Source organism: Pseudonaja textilis, chromosome 4, assembly GCF_049901715.1.
Source record: "Pseudonaja textilis isolate UNSWEBS1 chromosome 4, rPseTex1.2, whole genome shotgun sequence".
Lineage (NCBI taxonomy): Eukaryota > Metazoa > Chordata > Lepidosauria > Squamata > Elapidae > Pseudonaja > Pseudonaja textilis.
Window position 1 is genome coordinate 9,752,202 of NC_141993.1, and position 25,486 is coordinate 9,777,687.

General features: G+C 44.6%; 1 protein-coding gene across 4 annotated transcripts in view; it reads right to left on the reverse strand.

Moving 5' to 3' along the window:
* The window catches only part of ADK (adenosine kinase), a 239,474-nt gene that overhangs the window by 195,769 nt on the left and 18,219 nt on the right, over window positions 1–25,486 (reverse strand). For 2 of the 4 annotated variants that reach the window (XR_015743670.1, XM_026710964.2), the window contains exons 1-2: window positions 22,195–22,268; window positions 17,388–17,462 (exon numbers count right to left, since the gene is read on the reverse strand). Coding sequence is in view for 2 of the 4 variants with exons in the window: in XM_026710964.2 (XP_026566749.1) it covers window positions 17,388–17,462; window positions 22,195–22,208 (89 nt within the window). In the remaining 2 variants the exon portion in view is untranslated. Of the gene's footprint in view, window positions 1–17,387; window positions 17,463–22,194; window positions 22,269–25,486 lie in introns of those variants that run through there. The other 2 variants (XR_015743669.1, XM_026710963.2) reach the window with 1 other exon arrangement.

The window sequence follows — 25,486 nt, forward strand, 5'->3', positions numbered from 1 at the left end:
AATTGTGAGAGGCATCTTGGAGTCCTGATGCACAGTCATTTAAATAAGGACCTGGTAAGGCCACACTTGGAATACCACATCCAGTTTTGGTCGCCATAATGTAAAAAAAGATGTTGAGATTCTAGAAAGTGTGCAGAGAAAATCAACAAAGGTGATTAGAGGTCAAAACATGCAGCGAATGGTTGCAAGAATTGGGTATGTCTAGTTTAATGAAGAAAAGGACTAGAAGAGACATGATAGCAGTCTTCCAATATTGGAGAGGCTGCCACAAAGAAGGAGGAGTCAAGCTGTTCTCCAAAGCACCAGAAAGCAAGAAAGGCAGCAATAGTTGGAAACTAACCAAGGAGAGAAACTTTCGAACAGCAAGAACAATTAATCAGTGGAACAGCTTGACTTCAGAAGTTGTGAATGCTCCATCAGTGGAGGTTTTCAAGAAGAGACTGGATAGGGTCTTCTTCTTGACCAGGATGTTGGACTAGAACAGGGGTCACCAACCTTTTGGACCTCAAGAACCACCAAACTCATAATTTTAAATCCTGTGGACCAGAGACCCTGGGAAAATCCCCCAAAATGTCTTCAGGAAAATTCCCCACCCCGTTTGTCTATCAATCGAGCGTTCTTTATTTGGGATCTCAGGATACCATCTCCAGCTCCATTCTCAAGGGCGGGGAGAGAGAGAGAGAGAGAGAGAGACTTTTAGCTTCATGCAAGGAAAGCAGCAGAAGCGGCAGGCCTTCCTTTTTCTCTTCCAAGCTCCATCAGAAATGAATCTTTGTCGACAAAGCCTCTTGGACAAGGAACCCTAATAATAACTACAACAAATTTTCAACCTCCAGAACAGAAAGAAAGAAGTGCTTGACCTCACTTCTATACACACGGGAAGGACAAGCTCAAATAAGGAAACTGGATATAAGTGCTTTTCAAAACAAAACAAATATAATTCCACTTGCTTGGCTAATCCATTGGATCTATATGTATCTTACAAGATGGTAATATTCTGTGCTACTACAGTGATACAATTCAAGCCCCATTACCTGCCTCTATGAAACAGATGGTTCCCAGCCTTATCGTTAGGATCTCAGCAGACATTTCAAATATAACGATTTATTTCAACCGCTTTTGCTAACCCAGGCAGCTTCCTGCATTCTTAATTACTTCATACTGTGTCAATCACAACATTTCTTTTTCTTCGTCCAGAGATAGGAAATTTGAAGTTTTAGTTTCCAAACACTGGAAATCAATCATCTTTGACCAACTGTTAGCATTTTAGAAGGAAAAAAACAAACAAACAATAAATGCAGAAAAGAAAATTGGCAAATCACATTTATGGAATTTCCCACAAAAGCTTTAAAAAAAAAACCCTTTGCCGAATCTGAAAAAAAGCACCAATTTCAATTCAATAAATAAAACGATGGGGGAAATTCTTTTTTTTTTTTTTTTTTAAAGGAAAATCCCCTCCACTAATGTGCTACAAGTGGATGGAGACATTTCAGACTGCAGGTGGTCTTTGGTTTATGACTGCAATCGACGCCAGGGTTTCTGTTGCTGAGCAAGACAGTTACGCTAAGTGAATTTTGTCCCATTTTCTTGGCACAGTAGATAATTGAACCACTGCAGTTGTTAAGTGAGTAACACAGCCGTTAAGTGAATATTGGCTTCCCCATTGACTTTTCTTGTCAGAAGGTTGCAAAAGTTGAGATCACATGATCCTGGAGTACGGCAACCGTCATAAATGTGAGTTACTTGCCAAGAACCTGATGTCAGGATTCCGGCAGTTACATCATGAGCCTCAAGCCACACTCCCAAAACTAAAGAGGATTTATTTGAAGTTAACATTCTATGTCCGGCACTAATCTGGGCGTAGCCAACTCTGAGATATGTAATGCACTGTCACCCTTGATCCTGCTTTTCCCCTCAACCCTCTGGGTGTATCATCCAACGAAACACGTCCATAGCCCAGAGTCATCAATCATGCTCTCCAATTAGATTTTTTTCATGGCAGAAGCTTCAGTCATCTAATCAGTCTTTGAAGAAAATATGAATGGAATGTACTTTCGATTCCACACTGCTGCCTGCTCTTTGACACTCCCCCCTCCCACTTCTTTTTGTTGGCAACTATAAAACATGTATACAAAATGTTTTATGAGTTGACACCTGAATTTTAATCACGTGACCTGGGGGATGCAGTGGTGGTCATTAAGTGTGTGACAACTGATCATAAGTCACTTATGGAAACTCCTGTCATTGTAGACCTCAGCAGAAGACAAACCGAGGGAAAAATGCAACTCTTTAGCTGATGCAATCCAATCACTGACACAAAGTCTATTACACTTAATCCTTGACTTATAACAGTCCATTTAGTGACCGTTCAAAGTTAAAACGGCACTGAAAACAGTGGCTTGTGACCATTTTTCACACTTGTGACCATGGCAGCATCATGTGATTTACATTTGGGTACTTGACAACAGTGGTGGGGTTCAAACAATCTTTACTACCAGTTCTGTACTCATGGCTTGGTGGGCATGGCAGGGGAAGGATACTGCAAAATCCCCATTCCCTCCCCATCCTACTAACCTGCTTTCCAGCTCTATTCTCCTGTGCAGGGCAACCAAAGAAGACCCAGCCAATCAGCTGGGCCTCGGGAGGTGGAGAATAGATGGGGGCGGGGCCAGTCAGAGGTGGGATTTGCTGGTTCTCCAAACTATTCAAAATTTCCGCTACCGGTTCTCCAGAACTGGTCAGAACCTCCGCCTGACAACTGACTCACATTTATGACAGTTGCAGTGTCCAAGGGTCACGTGATTTCCCTTTTACGACCTTCTGACGAGCAAAGTCAATGGTGAAAGTGAGATTCACTTCACAAACGTGTGACTAATTTAAGACCCGCAGTGATTCACTTAACAAATGTGGTGATAAACATTGGAAAACGGGGTGCGGGGGGGGGAGAGATTTTGGCTCAATCGTGGCCTTAAGTTGAGCAATGCAAGGATTCAGGTTAACAGCACCCCATTTCCCCGCTTTCTGACAAACACGACCCTTGATCCATATAATAACTGTCCTTGTGCAATCCAAGAATCCTTCTTCTGCTTGTCTTTCCAGCTGCCATAGAAATGGGGGGGAGGGAAGATTCATTGGGCTTCGTGGGAGAGGGAAGAGTGCTGGAGGCTTGAGAGTGTGAATTGTAAAACTTGGGAAAACTTTCTTGACTAGGCTTGCTTGCTTACTGTGCAGATGTAGCCTCTTATTTATTGAAGCCAAGGTCAACCTTCTTGGTGTACCAGATGTCCGAAACACCACCTGGAGATACCCCCACCTGTCATTATACCCATCTCAGATTGGATGGCCAGTTTGAACTATTGGAGGTGGGAACTTTGGCATAACTTTGTTTGCCTAGTGCCTCAGACCTCGTATTCTTCTGATGCTACCATTTTAATTTTCAGTAAGAGTCCTTTTCTCTATAACAAAGGTTTGCTTTCTTGGGTTTTGAATGGGGCCTCACCTGGCACAAAACTCAAAGTAAGAAAAATATGGTAGCACAAAAACCAAGGGATGTGTGGCTCATTTTATAACAGGATGTCAATCGTAAGATTTCCTGGTTCTTGTATCTCCAAGGACTTGCTTTTAAGGAACTGCGCTATTGATCGAACGAGCATTAGTTCAGATTTGGATCCAACAAATACTCTTTAAATACACAAACGTAATTTGATGCTAGTGCTGCTTTGCAGGAAGTACTTAGAGCGTTATTGGATTTAGGACAACAGTGACGAATTAAAAGTTGCAGCAGGCAGCATAATTTATAAAGGCAACTTCTGGTTAGATTCAGATCTTCCTAACTCATCCAAGAGAGGTTCAATCTTCCTGAATTGACTGTATTCAGTAGCAGAAGACATCTTGTTCCCATCATTGTACAAGATCAACGTCTGAACCAAATAATCTATTCTGTCTGGCAGCCTCACCCTAATCGTGCATTTGGACAAAATTTTAAGCTGTAATTAATACGGTGCAGTGCAAAAGCACTATACCAAGAGCCTTTGAACGTAACGCCAAAATAATAGGTTTAAATGATTAAAAGTAATTGAGAAAGCAAGGAAAGGCAAAGCTCATTAATTGCTGCACAGTGGAGACCTTCCATGCCTTCAGCAATCATCCTTAAGAGCCTACCTCCTCTGTTCCAGATGGTTCTTGGGAATGACATGCACTTTGGACCAAACATCTCCAAGCTTTTTCTCTGGCAACATTGAATTGTTAACTAGGGCATACAAAACCTTTGCCAGACCAATTCTTGAATACAGCTCGTCCACCTGGAACCCGCACTGTATATCGGACAGTAACACAATTGAGCGGGTTCAGAGGTATTGTCAGATCTGTATATCTGCCCTTTTTCACCGGAAGAGGGGTGGGGGAGTTGGTACAAGTTATCCTTTTTGATGTAACCTGAATATCTTGAACCTTATATTGAATCGGTATAACTTGCACATGATATACAACTGGAGGACTGGAGCCAGACGTCTAGAAACTTGTCACCTCTTGGAGAGATAGCAAGAGGAGAAGGGACCATAAACATTCCAGCTCTGAAAGATACTCCCTGGGAAACTCTTCTCAGATATGTTCCCAGAAAAGGGGAGTGGGGAATTAAAATGTTGGTTGTTTGTTTGACAAAATCCACATCAGAATGAAGGGAAGGGTTCTCACTCCCTTTATCTATTACTGTATGCCTGGAAGCATCTTAGATTCTGCTTTGACTAGTACCAGGATCACTTCCTTTCAACAAAGAATTCCTTTTGAAGTGCCTAGCTTTCAGAAGTTCATTCTTTTTCGGTTGAAGGGGAAAAGTCCGGCGCTTACAGATATTTCTTGAGAAGAGAACTCCACTCCTCCACTCACAATAGAATTCCCTAATCCTCCAGGCTTGAAATTTTGGGCTTGGACAATACTGCACAGCCGCCGTCTGCGGTGCAATCTGAGCATAGTTCACAAAATTGTCTGCTGTAACATTTTGCTAGTCAACGACTTCTTCGGCCTCAATCGCAATAATACACACAGGCAAACAACCGATACAAATTCAAGGTAAACCGCTCCAAACTCGATGGCAGAAAATATGACTTCAGCCACAGAGTGGTCAACGCCTGGAACGCCCTACCAGACTCCGTGGTTACAGCCTCGACCCCTCCCAGCTTCAACCTCAAACTGTCTACCGTGGACTTCACCCCATTCCTAAGAGGTCCTTAAAGGGGGCATGCATAAGCGCACCAGTGTGCCTATCGTCCCTGTCTTACTGTCCCCGTTCATCTGTATTTACTTCCTTTGTTTATGTTTACCTTCATACTTATACTTGTTATCTTGTACATGTTTGGCAAATAAATAAATAAAAATCTGCTTGCTCTGGTATTTCTCAACCACCTGAGAAATTCTCTCTCTCCCTCCTACCATAAACCTGCCCAGTTATGTGGATGAACAGGAAGGGGAGATCCCCCATCTGTGGAAAGCTCTCCCAAGTGGGAGGAGATACTCAGCTCAACACACTCTATATTTAGGAAAAGAGGAGAAAAAAAACAACAACCTTCCAAGATGTTAAGTGTTAAGCTGACTATAATCAGCCTCACATTATTGTTACTATCGTTTTCACTTTTTCTGCATTTATGTAACCAGCCACCTTGGGTAATTCTATAAGTAGAAAGACAAGAGTGTTGTTGTTACGATTATTATCCCAAGTAGATGCAAATAGCGAGAGAAGGTTTTGGATTCTTCTGAGTTGCATGAGCTGCCTCCAAAATATCAATTTTTAGTTCGCATTTTGCTAGACTGAGGCTCAGCTTAAAAACGCCTCTCACTCAGGAAGCATCCGGAAGCATTTGTGGTCAGTGGGCATCTCTTAATTTATTTCCCTGAACCGCTGCAGGGATAAAATGGGAGGAGGGGATCTCAGGAGGAAAAGCAGGATATCCATCAATTGGATGAGTAAATCCTATGGACAGACTTTTCTTACAGAATTAATGTTTCCTTTGGCACTATATGTCACAACTAGGACCGCAAGAGACATTCCCATAATGGAAGAGCTCCAGAAAACGTAAGAAGCAAAGCACAGATGATCCTTGGATTATGACAATTGGGGCCCGAATTTCCACCGCTAAGCAAAGTGGTTGTTAAGTAAATTCGCATCCAGTTTTATGAATTTTTTTTTTTTTTGGCCACAATTGTTTAAGCCAACCGCTGCCGTTGCTAAATGAATCATGCAGTCCTTAAGCAAACCGGCTTCCTCCATTGACTTTTGCTTGGTCAGAAGGCAGTGGAGAAGACCATAAATGGTGACCACGTGACTCCAGGAGGCTGCAACCATCACAAACACAACAGCGCTTAGGGGCAATCTCAGATCCTTACTACCATGCATCCCCCAAAATAAGACCCTGTCTTGTATTTTTTGCCACCAAAAAAAAAGGTGTCAGGTCTTATTTTTGGGGGGGGATGTTATCCACTGACAAACCTCACTTGCACACGTCACCTCTGGCCTCCTTTTCGCTGTCAGAGGCCTTCAGGAATTTCTTCTTCTGCAGCCAGCAAGGCTTTCCTGAAGGCCTCTGAAGCAGATAACAGAGCTCCAGATCGATCTACAGAGGCCTTCAGGAAAGTCCTGCCAGCCTTGCCAGCTGCAGAAGAAATGGGCCGGCAAGGCAGGTGTTGGGGTGTGCAAGGCCTGGCTACAAACGGTCTAAAGGTAAGTAGTAGGACAGCTCCATTCCCCCATCCCCACCTTAGCTATATCCTGGAGTGGGAGGGGTCTTAATTAGGGCTTATTTTGGGGGTAGGGCTTATATTGGGTGCATGGGTAAAAATCAAGCTAGGGCTTACTTTCAGGGCAGGTTATATTTTCGGGGGAACAGGGTATCAAAGGCCTGGTCTACACAACAGCTCTTCATTCCACCAGCATCACCACCTCTGCTTTTCGTGGACCTGAATTCAGTCTGGCATTACTTTCCCCAGAAGTTTCCCGACTCGAATTACTGTGAAAGCTGTATTTTCTGCAACAGTGCCAAGGAAGAAGAAAACAGCTTGAATTCCCCGGCTGCCCAGGTGGAACTTAATGTCTTGAATGTGAACGTTTTCGTTACGACTCATTCCAAAATGGCTTCGACTTGTTTTTCTGTTTAATTTCCCAAGATTAAGGAGTGAAATGGGTTATTAGTCACCGAAGCTCATCACCCCAACTCCAGTCAGACCTTCTCAAAGGACACTAGGAGAATTTTCCCATAATGTCTGAACCTCTAATTATAGGAGACTTTTTCACATTAAAGGGAGCCAGCTAAATAAACAGCCACTTCAGACAGATGCCTCTTTAAATTAAGAGGCATTTAGGGTGACAGACAGGCAAGGAAATGGTTTTTTTGGGTATCTTTGAAGTATTCTTTGTCCCTGCTCAATTTAGGAGCCTATTCACACACACACACACACACACACACACACACACACACACAAAAACACACACGCAATTTGATTTTTTTTTTTATTCCATCATTTTAATTGCTTTGGACACATAAATGCTTCTTTCCAAAAATAAAAATTATGCTTAGATATCCCCTTGCCCGCTTTACCTCACAAGGCCAACAGATCATAACTGAACCAAAGCTCTCCCCCCCCACCCCCCGCCGCTCTTCTCCCCAGAGCTTCAACAAGTCAGAATAAAGCTGGAAGGGACCTTGGAGGTCTTCTAGTCCAACCCCTGCTCAAGCAGGAGACCCTATAGCATTTCAGACGAGTGGCTGTCCCGTCTCTTCTTCAAAACCTCCAGTGATGGAGCATCCCACAACTCCTGAAGGGAAGCCGTTCCACGGGTTGGTTGCTCTCACACTTAGGAAATCTCTCCTTAGTTCTACGTTGCTTCTCTCCTTGATTACTTTCCATCCATCGTGGTTTGTTTTTTTTTTGTCTTGCCTTCTGATACTTTGGAAAATAAACTGACCTCCTCCTCTTTGCGGCCTCCCCTAATCCAATCCTCACTTTCCTATTTTAACTTCTGTCCTGTCATTCATTGATCTTCTATTCGGGAAGCAGAGATGGGACATGGCGGCTATGACGCTGAGCTCGTCGATCAGAAAGGTCGGCAGTTTGGCCGTTCGAATCCCCAGCGCCGCGTCATGGAGTGAGCTCCCGTTCCTTGTCCCAACTTCTGCCAACCTAGCAGTTTGAAAGCATGTAGAAATGCAAGTAGAAAAATAAGGACCCCTTTGGTGGGAAGCGAACGGCGTTCTGTGTGTCTTTGGCATTTAATCATGCCAGTCACATGACCACGGAGACATCCTCAGACAGTGCTGGCTTTTTCGGCTTTGTAACAGAGATGAGCACCGCTCCCTACAACCAGAAACGACTAGCACGTATGTGCAAGGTCCTTTACTTAGGGAAGCAGAGCTGCTACCAGACAGCTCTGTTATCTTCCTGTTGAAGTGAAGCTGTTTACAGAGCCAAGATACAAAAACAGCCCTAAATGTGCAATATAATTGTATTATATTTGAGGCGAGCTTCCAAGATGAAATACATCCTGAACTGAAGGAAGGAACAGACCAATTAAGCGTTGTATGAAATTTTATAATCAAACATTAATCAACTGTCAATGCCGGAACATATTTGGTAGTTAACATCAGCTTATCCTGCTACAGTTCCACGGAGCAACCCAAAGGGAGACGTACATCTAGATGCTCAAATCCATGACAGTGTATCTTTCTCCCTGTACTTTTATCTTGCATAACCATTATTTGCAGTTTGTTGCAAAAGGATTGGCGCACCATCGGCCTCCTCTAATGTCAACTCATAAAATGTTTCTCTGGTCTTTTTAGAGTTGCCAACAGACAGGGAGGGAGAGCACTGCACCAGCTTGCAAAACTGAAAGTGCATTCCGTAAATGTTTTCAAAGATAGTAACTAGGAGACCGAAGTTTCTGCCCCGCAAAATTCTAACTGTAGAGCATGATTGATGACTCTTGGCTATGGATGTGTCCCATTGGAGAATATGAATTACGATACACCCAGGGGGTGGGGGGAAACCAGAGTCAAGGGTGATTTCGTCCCAGTAAATCAAGACCCATGATTTAAATGGGGGGAACTGCCGGAATCCTGACATCTAGAACTTAGCATGGGCCACCCAGTTCTTGCTTGAAGAGAAGCGCCTTAGGGATGGTTGGCCAATTGAATCATCTGGAGTTGAAGTTCTCCCACATGAGATCCGTGACCTGCGATGCTTCTGTTGCTGAGAAAGGTGAGCCAAACTGGAGTGGAGATAGCACAATGGCTTCAAGAGGTGGAACCTGATCAGATGAGCCACAAGCTCGGACAGGGGTCCCCAAACTTGGCAACTATAAGACTTGTGGACTTCAACTCCCAGAATTCTCCAGCCAGCTGGAGAATTCTAGGAGTTGAAGTCCGCAAATCTTAAAAGTTGCCAAGTTTGGGGACCCCCTGAGCTAGGAGATTTAGGGCGTGCCAAGTTGGTTGCTCTGTCTTGGGGAGCGGAGAAAAGCAATGGTGCAGAGTCAACCATTCACTCATGAGAACCAACCGAGCTCTATAAAGGAACTTCATTTTCGTTTTGTGTCAAGAGTAGCTGAGGAATGTCCTACCATTGGGTGCAAGCCTGTGGTATCCAAAGCATAAGGATGGAAATTGTTTGGTGGCCTTGAAACTCAATCCACTGGAAAGATGCAGCCTGCTGCTTCTCCATTGTTTAAAGGAGGTAAACAACTCTATTCTCCACACATAAATGTAAAGTAGTAAGGGCTATGTTTGCTTGCTGGTGTAATTGGAGACTGGCCTTACGACAAACCTGTAGTTAATGCTTTGAAATTGGTAGATAAGAATCACTTCCAAGCAACTAGAGTACACTTTGTGTTCTTTGGTCTTGCAAGTCCTTGCAAGTTAAGCATAAGTCATCAGAATAACACAATGGAGTAACAGAATAACAGAGTCGGAAGGGGCCTTGGAGGTCTTCTAGTCCAACCCCCTTCTCAAGCAGGGGACCCTAAGTATTAATTAGTGAGGTCAACGTTAAAGCACTCTTGACAGCCAAGATGGAGATTTCTCTCGGTGCATCTGATTACAGATGAAAACTCAAACTGTATGTACTACAATTGTTTTTCGGTGTTAAAGAAAAAAATATCCAGGTTGCTCGTTTGTTCCAACAAACAAATAAGATGTTGAACAATCTAATGTCTAGATAAGCGATCTAAAAAGTGCGTTACAATGCGAGAACGGAGATGCCCCTGAAAAATTAATGGCTTCTAAGGTATAAAACGGGACTGAAATGCCCTAAGGCGGGAGTCCCCAACTGATACCAGTCCACGGCCCGTTGGGAACCGGGCCACACATGTGGCCAACAAGAACACAACACTTCATTTGCGCATGTGTGGGAACTAGGTTGGGCATCCTCTTCCCACCCACTGCTGCCATTACGTGGAGCTGGGAAGGTTGGAGAAGGAAGAAACACAAAGTAAAACGAACTGCAAGCTCTAAGTTCTTTTCCTTGAGATAAAAAAAGCTTCAAATGGAGGGAAACTGGCTAAGAACAGCGGGAGAAGCCCATGGGGCCACTCTTACTCAGAAAATTCAACTTCACTGTGAGCCGTCCCTAAAAGGCCCCGATGCCCAGACTACAGAGAGGTTCAAATGCTTGGCTCAGCAAGAGAGACGCAGGACAGAGGGAACCTTCTGGATTAAACACACAAATTGTGCGGCAAAAAAAAATCTCGCTCTAAAGGTTAACGTTAGAAACAAGCATTTCTTTTAGTTGGGAAATTTTCATAGTTCCACTTCGCAAACAAGTAAAACAACCGGGCTTAGCATTTGCAATCAAATTTGTTTTATACGTGGGATTAACATTGCAGGAAATATAACAGAAACGCAAGCCGTTTCTACATCTTAACAGCACAATGCAGAGTTTCACTATTTAAGCATATACTGTATAGCAATTCATCACACAGCCAGTGAGTAAATTGGCCCAAACTAACTTACAGGATTGGGCTAATCTATATACAGTATATAAAAGCGAAATACCCCTCACGCATCATCACAAAATCTCCAGTACCGTAAAGACTACAAACTTGAAATTTGGCACGTATATTCCTCTTGGCTTTTAGGTGCTCACTAAGAAAGGATATTTCGAAATGACCATCAGAGCATTTAGAGTATTTCCTATATTATTATTATTAACACGCTCTGATGCTAAGGAGTTCTACTCCCCCACCCCACCTGAAGAGAAATCTGTTCCAAAGGCAAAACACAAGCAGAGGAGAGGAGTTTCAGTTTTACTTTCACAGTATCAGGTAGCTTTAGTACAGGACAGTTGAGCTAAGCCACACCCAAGCTCCTTGCTGTCTCCTTCCTTGTTCACTCAGCAAATACTGTTTCAGTTTTCAAACAGCCCTCAATTCTCTCACACACTGACAGGACGCTAGCCAGATGAATACCGATGGATGCTGGTAGGCAGAGGCAGAATTCCCCCCCCCCTTATTTTTCTCCCAAAAAACTAAGCCCAACCACATAGTTTCGTAGCAAAGCACGGGTATCGAACTAGTAAGAAATAAAATATCCTTCAGGACATGTTCTTAAAATCCCCGTGTTGTTGAACCATGGAAGCCCCGCAAGAGTCTACAAGTCACCGCTTTTAAAGCACGCCATACACATCAACGGATGGCATCTGAACCCTCTGAAAAAGAAATACCCCCAAATTCACCTCCTAAGATTTAACAACATTCATGCTAAAGACCGGGCTGCCTCTGCCAACTAGAAGAAGCAATAAACATCCAGCTGGCATGGAAACAAGAGAACACTTGATAGCCCCAAATTCAAATCACTTTATTGCGGTCATTAAACATTAAAAATTAGGAGAAAATACTTTTTGAATCTCCAAAACAGTCAATAATAAATAAGGAGGAACAGTACATAACAAAAAGGCTTGAAAGCATCATCCTTAATTAATTAAAACTTAAAATCTAGAATTACGTAGGTCCTGACAAATCTGAGGAAGGGACCATACAATAGCTGGCATAAAAAAAAAAATTAAAAACAAATGATCGGCGCGTAATGCTGAGACAGAACCATTCCCAGCTCAAACAAGTTCAATTACTCTTAATTATTCTTTGTCTAATTTTCTACGCCACCGCACAGAATCTGGCAATCTTATGTTATTTCAGGATTAATAACAGACAGTTAGAATTGCTTGTACTGCTGGTCATTATATCCTGCTTTGCCAGCCAGGAATGGGGCATTTCAAGACGCTGTGCAAAACTGGCAGTACAAAAGAACAAATTCAATGGTTACTATTTGTCCTGAGTCACGAGGGCATCCTTGTGGCCTTTTTTTTTTTTTGGTATCTTCCAGCAATGAAGAGCTGAAATCAGTTAATAGCCGCATCCCACCCCAGCAGGAGGAGGAGGAGGAGGAGGAGGAGGAGATGCAACAGTGAAAGCTTCCTCAACGTCTGGCAGAAGACGATAAAAGCAAGGGGTCTTCAAACTTGGCAAGTTTTAAGACTTGTGGACTTCAGCTCCCAGAATTCCCGAGCTAACGTGACTGCAGGAGGAATTCTGGGAGCTGAAGTCCACAAGTCTTAAAGCTGTCAAGTTTGAAGACCCCTGCAATAAACACAACCCAAGGCTGTGTCATAACCATCGGAGTCTGAATCCAAGGAGGAAGATGAACAGCTGACAAGGAGTGGGAGTGCGGCTCTGTTGGCTGTGGAAGAAACCGGGGAAGGGCAAAGTCTGGCTGCACAGAGCAGGGGAGAGGTAGAACAAAGGAGAGGGGGTTCGGAGGAAGACCCACCCCCTCTTCATCCTAGGGCACACAGGGAGGAACGGAGAAGAAAGCAAACTGGGTGGCTTGGCTTACAGGGGAGGAAAGGGCCCTGATTCCCTTCATTCGCCACACCTGAGAAGAGAGTTTTAAAAAGATACATGCTGAGTGTGGCAGCTGCTGGGAACAAACATGAGTTTATCTTGTGTTGACTGTGGTTATCTGTGTTCCTGGCATCCTCCCAACTGGTTTGATTTACTACTGTGCTTTCACGTCTGGAATTCTTGCTCCTGCCCTGCCGGACTAATGACCTCATTTTGCCTTGATTGGACTTATAGTTACAGTTTTTGTTGACCATGTTTTGGACTTGATTCTCTGCAGCCAAAGGCTCTTCCTGGGAGAGTTTTTTTTTTCCTCCAGCCAGAAGGTAACCAGGACATTGGGGACAAAGTTGGAGCTCATAAAGGGAGTCCTACTGACTATCTGACTGTGTTGCCTTTGTGCCACGCCCCGGACCATCACAATCTGGATTGTACCACAAAGGAGAACAAGCCATAATTTGCCTCATCATCCGGCAGGGTGGAAACAGCTAGCACCACACATTTACCCAAATGTCTGTCCAGAAAGTCTCTAATTCTTGCTTCGGGATTATAGAGGCAAGCAGAGACCTTTTCTAAGTATCTCAGGAGGAAGCTGGAGACCTCCTAGAATTGCTTGGTTTGGCTGTCTAGCCTGGAGGAACGCGTGTTTTCATGCTGGCCAAGAGTAAAACAACATTCATTGTGAAAACCGTCAGGAGTTAATTTGCAAGGCAGGCTTAGAGCAAACCAACGAGTCCATGAAGACAGGCCTGGAACGTTTCCTTCCCACAGCCTCACATCTGGACCTGGGTTGTTTGTTCCCACATCAACCAAGTCTCTCTGCCCTGCTGACTTCCCCACAGTCTCACCCATGCTGGCAAAGAACCGGATTCTTCCTCTGATTCAAGGCTCTCAAAACACCCTCCTAGGTTTTACACTGGGGGGAGGAAGTGGACAGTGAAAGCAGTAAACAGGGAGCGGTTTCTCCTTCTTCTAGGGAAATGTTGACAGACATCTCCTCCGCAGTGGTTTTTTTTTCCCCCAACCACAAGTGTATTTAAAGCATCAGGTCAAAAAGTCCACGCTGAATAGAATGTCTTGAAGTTTCATTTCTGCTAGTAAAAGCCTTCCCCTAAATCAGAGGCCTCCAAACTTGGCACCTTTAAGACTTGTGGACTTCAACTCTCAGAATTCTCCAGCCAGCTATGCTGGCTGGAGAATTCTGGTAGTTGAAGTCCACAAGTCTTAAAGTTGCCAGGTTTTGGGGACCCCTGCCCTAAATTGTCAAGAAGTGAATGGAGAAGCCCTGAAGCAGCCTGTTGATTTGCTTCAAGAAACGCATCCAAGTTTAAGGGTAGGCCACTTTGGAAACCAAAAAATGGACTGGCCCCCACAATTCAAGGTTCCCAAATGCTTAGGGGAGAAATGAGGATCCTTGCAATCTGCAGATGTTGCTGAAGCATAAATCTTAATTTTGAAGCATAAATCTCATAGAACACATAAAGGGACCCCCAGAGGTCTTCTGACCCTCTGCTCAAGTCAGAAAACCTTGTATCAAGGTGTCTTCAAACTTGGCAGGTTTAAGACTTATGGACTTTCAACTCCCAGAATTCCTGAGCTAATTCAACAGCAGAATTCCTCTCCTGACTGGAGGAGGAATTCTGGGAGTTGAAGTCCACAAGCCTTAAAGCTGTCGAGTTTGAAGGCCCCTGCCTTATACCATCCTAGTGGTTGAAGAAGCTTCTTGGATGAGAAGCGAAACATTTTCAGAGAATTAAACAAAAACAAAAACAAAGATAGTCCAGCTGCTCTTTGGAAAAAGCACCTCTGGGACTCCCAACGAGGAAACACCAAACCAGATGGAAGGGGCCAATTTCATTTTGTAAAAAGGAAATGATCTTCCTCCATCCCAGACAGGTCTTGAACACAGAAAAGCCTTCTTTAAAAAAAAAGCCCCTTAATCAAGAGGGATGAGATTTTAGACAGATCTAGGTCAGCTATTTCATGAGACAATTTCTTTAAAGATGCCACCTGATGAGCATATGAAAAGCTAAAGAGCAAGAAACCAGATAATACATCACTACAACAAATTATATCAATGCCCTTAATTATCATTTTACGTAAGTCCTCTGAAATCCAGAAATATTGAAAAAAATGAAGCGCTTGCTTCGAGCTGGGATAGCAACAATGGAAATTTTGTATCTATTCTGTTTAATTTGAAAATTCACATATGTTGGGTGTAGCCAAAATCGTGGGCATGGAAAAAAATAACAGTCACATAAAATTCTAACATGTCAGGAAATATGAAAAAGGAAACAATGAGTGTGTTTTCCATTCTACTTTTTTTTTGCAATTGAATATTTATGATATTGGACTCAAAAAAGAACTTACATGTGTTTTTGTTTTTTTTACTAGACAGAGAACAAATCTACATGGCAAAAAAAGAAAAAAATGATAAAGTACCTGCAGGGGGGGAAAAGCAAAAGATTTAGGGCTAGATTATACACTCAAAAAATGAAGTCAGGAAGAAGATCTGTTTGGTCTGCCAAGGAATGCCCAGAAAAACTCACAAAGAGTATTTTACCTGTGAGAGTTGTCTTTTTCTCTCCCTGCTCGTTAATGGCTAGTGGTTAGTCAAGAAGAGAAATGATGACATGCACATTATGACGTCATTGTGCAAAAGACAAGAAAGGCGTCAACTGTGTCATTATATAACATGACTGACATTATATCGTGACTTGGTCTACTGGAAGGGGCCTCCAAACTTGACATCTTCAAAAGTTGTGGATTTCAACTCCCACAATCCCCCAGCCAGCATGGTTACCAAGTTTGGAGACCCCCTAGTCTAGTGGTTGAGGCAGCAGGCTAGAAACCAGGAGATGGCGAGTTTTAATCCTGCGTTAGGCCTGGAAGCCAACTGGGTGATTTGGGGCCAGTCAGAAGGAGACTTCAGTCCCTAGTCTCACCTTAGGCAGGAAAGCCGGCTGGGTGACACTGGATCAATCTCGCTCTCTCAGCCCAATCCACCTCACAGTAATTGTTGTGCTAGTCGTTTCCGGCTCTAGGGGGCGGTGCTTATCTCCGTTTCAAAGCCGAAGAGCCAGCGCTGTCCGAAGACGTCTCCATGGTCCTGTGGCTAGCAGGACTAAACGCCGAAGGTGCACAGAACGCTGTGACCTTCCCACCAAAGGGGTCCCTATTTTTCCACTTGCATTTTTACGTGCTTTCAAACTGCTAGGTTGGCAGAAGCTGTGACCAGTAATGGGAGCTCACTCTGTTATGCAGCGCTAGGGATTCGAACCACTGAACTGCTGACCTTTCTGATCGACAAGCTCAGCACCTTAGCCATTGAGCTACCACATCCCTTTAAAAATAATAATAAAGTTGGGATAAAAAATACAAAATTAAATACAAAATTTAAAAGTGAAATATACAAATTGCTTTATTTGCATGATGACAGCATTGTGGTTTTTATCAGACGCCTATGCCCAACCTTTTCCAATTTGCTGACTGAAGGTCTCACAGTGACTTTAAGACAAGACCCACAATCATTTCTCACAGGAGGCTAAGCCAATGTAGTTCATGCACCTGTGCTTCAATGCGTTGTGCATCAGTCATGGTGATTTGGAAACCATAGCTCAGATATGCAAGCAGATTTTGCACTTCCCACAATTGCGATTTTATTCAACAAACTGTGATTCCACAAAAGACTGGCTATTGAAATGTGTGGATCCCGTTATTGCAACCACTTCCACTGCAATCTGCAACAATGGATCTTGGGATACACTAGGAATATTCCAGAATTCCAACTTCTGGAATAAACTTTTGTCCAAGTCACAGATATTTGTTATCTTCCTGAAAAAGAGCAAGACAGTGAGACTGATGAAAAAGATATTCAAACGAGTTTAAAGGGGGTCCCAACGCTAATATACAAAGCCTACTCCATTCGTATCATCATTACATCCCATCGTCACACAGTATAAAACAGGAGCAGCCCAGCGTTGCCAACATCTTTTCTGGGTTCTTTTTAGAGTTTTTGAGCGGAGGAACTTGAGTTGAGGTTTGAAGAGGTAAAAAACAGAAGCCTTCAAGCTCTGCAGATGGCTAAGAAACTGCAGGAGGTCCTTGACTTATAACCATTCATACAAGTGAACCCTTCAAAGCTGCAATGGCACCGAAACTAAGGACTCAAAACCAGCCCTTGCACTTAAAAGACCCTAGCAGTATCCCCACAGACCCAGGTCAAAATTCAGGTGCTTGGCAAATCAGCATGGTACATCCCTGGTGTACACCCACTGCATAATTTTGGATAGCGTCAGCGAGAGAACATTTCTAGCATATTGCACAGAAATAGAAATCTAAGTAAAACTACATGTTAATACATTACTGGGGTGCAATAAAGAAAGCGGTCTCCTTCCTCTTGGTCTACCCCAAGAGGAAGGAGCACAGTAGAAGTGCGGAATGTAAGCGTTACCCTAAGTGTTGCACTTAATTAGCCAAAGTGTTTAGACATGGAAACTGTTCCAAGACTTACTTGTCGAGGAAATCCTTGTCCACCACAGCACAGATGTCAAGGAGGGGGTTGCCCATTCCAAAGAGGACATTTTCACTGCAAGATAAAGTTCTTCAAGTTACTTGATGTTACAAACTGCAGAGTCCTTATAAATCCTCAACTTACAATAGTTCATTTAATGAAGTTACAATGGCACTGGGAAAAAAAAATAACTTATAGCAATAGCACTCAGACTTATATACCGCTTCACGGTGCTTTACAGCCCTCTCTAAGCGGTTTGGAGTCAGCCTCTTTGTCCCCGACAATCGGGCTCCTCGTTTTATCCATTTCAGAAGGGCGGAAGGCTGAGTCAACCTGGAGCCGGTGAGAATCGAACTGCGGGCAGTTAGCAAAGTCGGCCTGCAGAATTGCATTCTAACCACTGTGCCACAATGGTTCTTAGGATTATCTTTCACACAATTGTTGCAGCACCTTCCTGGTCACGTGATTAAAATTCAGGTGCTGAATTTTACAATTTATTTAACAAGAGGAATTTTGGGCTCAATTGTGGTGCTTAAGGATGAGGACTACCTGCCTATACAAGCTCGCACCATTTTGAGAGTGCAAAGCCCTTCCCTCTCTCCCCCATGAAGTCAGGATTAATTAATGACCTCAACTGCTGCGCCAAACAGAGATCAATCAGCGGCCTTTCACAGATTTGTTTTTAAGCCTTTCTGTGCGTTTGTGTAAAAAGCACACGCGGTGCAGAGTTCACAGCAGCTAAGTGGCTTTTGAAATCCTCAAATGTTGTTTTTATCAAGAGGCACACTTGAAAAGTCACGAAGATAGTTCAAGCTGGCTTTATCTGTAATGCAGATTTTTTTAAAAAACCAAAAAGCAAGTTTGTAGGCGCCAGCTGTCCTTCTGTAGAGGCCTGAGGAATTTTAAAATTCACTCAGTTTGCTGGAAAGCAAACATTTGATCAAAGTTTTATTGATCAATTCCTGTAAGCTAGTTTTTTCTGTCCTTGAGATACGTTGAGTAAATATTTATCAGCATAGCCCTAGGACCCAAAAGCTACAGAGTTTTTAAAAGGAGCCATGGATAGAACACGTGCTTTTCAGATTCAATATTATTTATTTATTTGGTAGAAGTAGAGCTTCACTATTCTCACAAGACAGAATTCACTTACAGCCTTTGTCTGCATTGACCGCTGCTTTCCATGAGGTTTAAGAAGTTGCATCCAATTTTTATGCTGGCCTTTCTGGGTAAAATATGTTTTATGATTCATCTAGCTTATAAATTAGTACTAAGTAAAATTAGGAGCTGAAAAGTGTGTGTGTGGTGGGGAAGGGGAGCTAATGTTCTTTCTGTTTTACAGTATTTTGCCTCCAGTTAATAAAAGATTACAATCTTTTTTTTCAAAGGGAGCCCAAAATTTTTGGCATCTGAAATGGAACCCAAAGGTCTCTTTCTCCAACTGAATCAAAATTTTAGGAAGTCATTCTGGCCCTCTTCAGACCCCCAATGCCTAGATTTTACCAGCCAAATGTGTCGTTTTTTAAATCTGACATTTAATTTTTTTTTAAAAAATATAACATTTTAAAAATTAAAAATCTTTAAAAAGTAAATGAAAAAAAAATATCCAAAATATCTTTTTGTTAAAAAGAAAAAAAAAAGATGAGTGCAAGTTTAATTTGCTGATGATGAAGAAGTCTGGTTTATCTTACTAAAGGCAAATGTGATCATGGAAATTATCAATGTTAACAGAAATGTGTCACCGTAAATGATAACAGCTGTAACTCTTTAAGCAGATACTTCCATGTCATAAGCTAGTCCAAAGTTTATGAAATAATGTTCACATGGCATATTGTCTCCTTCAAGTTAAGCTCACCCATCAGGCCTACCACCCAGATTGAAGATCAGCTTTCTAGAGAAGGCCATTCTGGAAATTTCAAGAGGACAGACCAAGGCTCTTCAAACTTGGCAAGTTTAAGACTTGTGGACTTCAACTCCCAGAATTCCTGAACTAACATGACTGGAGGAGGAGGGATTCTGGGAGTTGAAGTCGACAAGTCCACAAGTCTTAAAGCTGTCAAGTCTACTCCTGGGATAGACGCATGTAGTAAAACTGTTATTTTCCAGGAGACAGGCAAACAGAACGCCTGAGTTCATTTTCAAACATCACGCCACAAGTTTCCCCCCAAGTAATTTCAAAGATTTTTACTCCCGCCTTGACTAAGTGCCAACATTCAAGCCCGCAATCAGCTCTCAAAAAGTTGAGACACCTCATTACCAAAATAAATTAAGAGTCTTCTGGGAAGACAAGAATATTACTGGCACATTTCAGTTTTTATTTAAGTAAATAGGATATGTTTACTTCTCAAGAGCTGGCTTTGACTCCAGTGATATATAAGTCCTATAAATAAACTTGGAAAACCGGAAAATCAATGTTCAGCCATGAAGCTTATACTTAAGAGCTCACCGATCCAGTTGTTGTAAAGTCTAAAGAATTTCAGCTAAAGTGCCCTGGACGTAGTGGACCTATTGGTATATAATTGGTTGCACTGATATCGGAAACAGCTGTTATTTCAGAACTACGTTGAAAGTCTTACTCACAAACTCTTGCAACTGTAGCCAAACATTAAACCCAGAAAATATTTTGAGACATCCAATATTACTGCAAGTCACAGCAAAACCCCACTTGGTTAAAAGAGAAGGAACATCCCCATCCATCAGCAATTCCCACACCTCTCCACCCTACTTCAGGTTATCTCAAACTTCAGTTTTGGTGAGAAGTGCAATGAATTAAGATTCCAGGCACGTTCTGTATTGGTGGGTTTGGTAACCCAAATTCCAAAACAGCCCTTCCGGATTGAATCTGAAGGACTTGTGGGGGGGCGGAGGTAATCCATGAATCTCAAACTTCAGTTGAAGAAGTTTTGTTTGCAAACCAAAATGCCTTGGCTCTCTGAAGCCAGCCAGATTATGGATCCATGCTCCGTGCTGGCCAAATGCCAGACCTTTAAAGCCTGAAAGGGCTCCTGATGATTAAAGATCATATTGTCCTGCCTGCCAAGAGGAGGCCCTTCCTTGTCTAAAGGTTTGTGCTGCAAGAACGGCGTGGCGTGATGCCATCCTTGCCTACAAGGATACCTGGCAGTGCCTTTTCCGAAGGAAACCGGGCCAAATTCACCCCGTGCTTTGCTTTTGATCCAGGCAAAGGTTTCAAAATCAACTCCATTTGATTGCTGAGCCTTCAATCCGGCCCTTCATCTTACACAGTGGGGAACCTTGAGGTTTTTAAGAAGAGACTGGACAGTCCCTTGTCTGAAATGGTATAGGATCTCCTGTTTGAGCAGGGGGCTGGACTAGAAGACCTTCCAACGTCCCTTTCCAGCCCTATTTCTGCTTCTGCTCAGTCCTGCACTGCTTTGGGGGGGCACGGTTGATTCACTTAGAACCGACCCGAGCCACTGCCTTGAAGGCTTCTTGCTCCGCAGGATCAGAAAAAGAAGCGGGGTGTGTGTGTGTGTGGAGAAGGCACAGGATCGGAAGACGTTCTCCAAAAGGATTCAGGGAAAACATCCCTCCCGAGCCAGAAACTTCTTAGAGCTTTTATAGCGAGTTAAAGAGAATCTAAGCCGCCGGTCGAGCCAGCCAAACCGGCCTTTAAGTCGACAATCCTACAGGCTAAAGAGACTCTCGGGGATGTGGAGAGATGCGCGATCCGGATCCGGGCAGGTCTGGTTTAAGTTTAGTATTACTTTGAACTTTAATTGCCACTGCACCCCTCGCATATACAACGAAATCCAGTGCCATTCTTCGGCGTACATGGTAATTGGTAAACCTCAAAACAACCCAACATGTATGTACATTGTAACCTATGGACATCAAAACGCAAAACACACACCCTTCGCCCTCTATGCACCTGAATCGAAACCCCCTGATATTGCATTCATTCAATTCAATTCATTCATTAATATTAATTATTTTAGATCCGGACTGTTGTATCCCTTAAGCCGGCTGGAGAGAGAGAAAAGGGGAAAAAAACCAAAAAACCGCAGCCAGCAGCGGCCCTTCCTTTGCAAAGGGCTTGCCTGCTTAGCGCTGCAGTGCACCGCTTCCCAAAATCTTCGGGCGGCGGGAAGGGTGGGGGCGAGGGTGTTGGATCCGAGGGCAAAAGAGGGTCAGGCTCCCAAGCTCAACCGACGCCGCGTCCTGGCCATGCCGGCCGGATTCTCTCTCCCCCTTGCACTTAAAAGCAGCAAGCCCACCGCTTTGGTTATCCCCACCACCACCCCTCGACCCCCAGCCAGCGCTTTGGAGCCGGATCCGGAGGCGCCAGGAGAGGTGGAACTCTGGCCTTACCATCGGGAGGCTGTGAGTTCGATCCTCGGCAGAGGCTAATATTTGGAAGAGACTCTCCTGCTCGAGTAGATGACCTCTAAGGTCCCTTCCAACTCTCTTATTCTATGATTCTATAAAACTTGCTCGCGCTCCCTCCCCCCTACAGGTTCAGTATGAGCCTCTCCCCCCCACCAAACCGCTTCGCCCGGGAGGCTGGCCCGGACCCCCACCCCCACCCGACCGCTTCGTAGACGGCCACGCTCCGTAGGGCTCGCAGGGGATGAGGCGGCGGCGGCGGCTGCTCTCCTCCTGGCCACGAGGGAGACCCCCACATACACACAGCCCTCCCTTTCTCCCCCCCAAAAGATACCCCTCTGAGGCGCCGCAAGTCCCGCCGACTTAACTTGGCGGGCCGAGCATCCCGGCGCTCTTCTCCTCGCTCAGCCAAGCGGCTGCTGAGGCGAGTTGGGAAAGCCTGAGGCGAGGTGACCAAACCTACCTGAGGGTGGCCATGGCGCCGGCGGCTGACGAGCAATGGACGGTCCCCCTTTCCCCTCACCTCGCCTAGCGCGCAAAAGGGCTCCAGGAGCGTGCGCTGAGGGTGGAAGGAGGGAGCGGGGGGGACGGAGCCCGGGACTCGGGGCCCGCCCGGGCCGCGCCTCCCTTCTTCTCGCCCTGCCGGGCCCGCCGCCATTGGCTGGCACGGGGCGCGCTCCCGAGGCGGGGAGGAGGGGGGCGCGCCATCTTTGCCGCGCGGGGCTGACGCGCCCCAGCTCCTCCCTTCCGCGCCGGCCGCCTCGGCGAGGCCGGGCTTCCCCACACCTGTGCGCCGCAGACGGGCGCGCCGGGAGAACCGCCGCCGCCGCCGCTTTCCCTGACCCGCCCGGTTTCGGGTTCCCCGGGCGTGAGGCTTCTTCCCACGCCGGGCTCCGGAGGCTGAACCCCCACCGGGCCTCGTGGGAAGGTGCCCGGGCGCTTCCTCCCGCCCGCCCGCCCTCCCTCCCTCCCCGCAATGCCGGCCCGGTTCCAGAGAGGCTCCGGTTCCATTCCGACCGACTTGGCCAAACTCGCGGAAAAGGCACCCCCGAAAGCCCCGGGAACTTCCGAGGCTTTTGCCCGCCCGCCTTACATCGCGGCGCGGTCTTCCCCACGACCCGCGCTTGGAACCCCGAATCCAACCGGGGCTTCTGAGTGCTGCACCCCGCGGTGGAGGGCTCAGCAGCCGCTGAACTCCAGCGTCCGGCCCCGGCTCCTCCCGGCCCCGGCTGGCTTCCTTCAAACCCCCGTGAAAGGGCCGCCGATGCGCTGGGAGGAAGGAATACGACAAAGGCAATCCCGCAATGGCGGGATTCAAAAGGACGGGCGAGTTTGGACCAGAACTGGAATCCGAGGAAAGCTCTCAGGCGAGACCCCTCCCGAGTCCCCGTGAACGTCAAGGGGCGGAGGGAAGTGCATTCGGACGTGCAACATCAGTGTCGACTCTTCAAGGTAGACTGGACTAGAAACCAAAGCCATGCATGCTAATATTATTGTAAAATTAATATGTATTTTAAAATAATAAAATGTATTTCATTTTATATATATTTTTTATTTTTTCTTATGTGCACAGAGTATTTGCACCAAGACAAATTCCTTATGTGTCCAATCACACTTGGCCAATAAAGAATTCTATTCTGTTCTGTTCTATTCTAATCTAATCTCTATTCTATTCTAATCTCTATTCTATTATATTCTAATCTAATCTAATCTCTATTCTATTCTATTCTATTCTATTCTATTCTATTCTATTCTATTCTATTCTATTCCATTCTTTATTCCGATATTCTATTCTATTCCATTCCATTCCCTATTCTATTCCCTTCCTTTCCCCCTTCCATTCTATTCTATTCTTATAGTCCTTGATGTATGGCCACTCATTTAACAACAGTTCAGATTTATGGTGGCCAGGGAAAAAGGCAGGACCTGCCCTCGAAAGTATTGCAACTGTTGCACCACCAGATTCGCTTAATGACTGTGTTCGCTTAACAACAGTGGCGGTTTGCTTGATGGCCACAGTAATAAAAAAGGGGGGGGGGGCTAAAATTGGGTCCATTTGCATGTGCTGAGTGACCAAAACGCCGGTCCCAATTGTGGCCATAAGATGAGGACCACCTGTATCAGCATCTTCTAATTCTGAAAGGGCTTTCCCCTCCCTTCACAAGAACCTCTGAGGGCCTTCTTGCCTCAGGCGCTTTCTCAGGTTGCAGTTCTAGGCTGGACTGGGTTTCCTTTTATCTGAGGGCGCCCAGGTTGCAGCTGTTCCTCAGCGTTACTCCTTGTACTAACTGTCACTATTTTCAAATTAGCAAATGTGTATCTCTCGTATCACACACACACACACACACAGAGCCACCCCTTGCCTTGTGCTTTAAGTGAGCCCTCTGAGGCGTGAAGGATGAACTCCTGTGAGAGAACCATCCCAGGCCCAGCCAAAAAAGGCCCCAGGTGACAGGAACCTAGGTGGACAGGCAAGACGAACAGGTGAAGGCACCTGGACTGCTGACGTTCTGTTCTAATAGCTGCTTTCAGGTAAAAAAACAACTCAGCAGAGCTTTGAAGATCAAAAACAGGTATGGCTGCATTACCTAGCCGGTGGCTGGCTCAAACAGATAACAGAGAATCAGAGTTGGAAGGTCATCTAGTCCAACCCCCCACCCAAGCGGGAGACCCTGAACCATTTCTGACAAATGGCAGTCCAGTCTCTTCTTGAAAGCCTCCAGTGATAGCGCTCCCACAACTTCCAAGGGCAACTTCTGTTCCACTGATTGATTGTTCTCCCTGTCAGAAAATTTCTCCTTATTTTTTCAGGTTGAATCTCTCCTTGTTCAGTTTCTATCCATTGTTCCTTCTCTGGCCTTCGGGTGCTTTGGAGAATAGCTTGACCACTTCCTCCTCTCTGTGGCTTGACCCCGTCCTCTCTATGAAATGTTTTCCTCATTTGTATCTTGGGAATAGTAGCAGAACTTAAAACCAAGGTGGAAAATAAAGCCATGATACAAAGCCTTCATGTTGTGTGAACCCAGCTGATGTGGTTTCTTAAATACAGTGGGATTAAGCAAAGAGGTCACTACAAAAGAGCCAGCGCATTGCCTATCATGTCACATGCTCGGGTGTACATTCAACATGACAGGTTTCTTTGTTTTTGAGAAACAAGCTCTTTAAGACACAAAAACTAGAAGTCTACAGAGACATGTCTCTGGACAAAGTGGGGCCTATTTTTCCTACATAGTACCTAATTTGGATTTCCCACACATTAAGAAATTGGAAACTTAGGCTACGAAACACCAATTCACGGAACATGCTCAATAAAAGTTTGCTGGCTTAAGCCAGGATGTTATATAGGATCCAGAAAATGGGGGGATTACTCACTAATTCACAGTTTGATATGTGGCACTAACGATAGATAGATAGATAGATAGATAGATAGATAGATAGATAGATAGATAGATAGATAGATAGATAGATAGATAGATAGATAGATAGATATTGACAAATATATAGAGACAGATGGACAGACTAGATTGTTAAACAGACAAGATAGACAGACTAGATAGACAGACAAGATAGACAGATAAATAGACAAATATATAGATATAGACAGAGACTAGACAGACAGACAGAAAGAGAGAGAGAGAGGAAGGTAGATATATAGCTAGAGACAGACAGACAGACAGACAGATAGATAGATAGATAGATATTGACAGATAGATATTGACAGATGGACCAACTAGATAAACAGACAAGATAGAGAG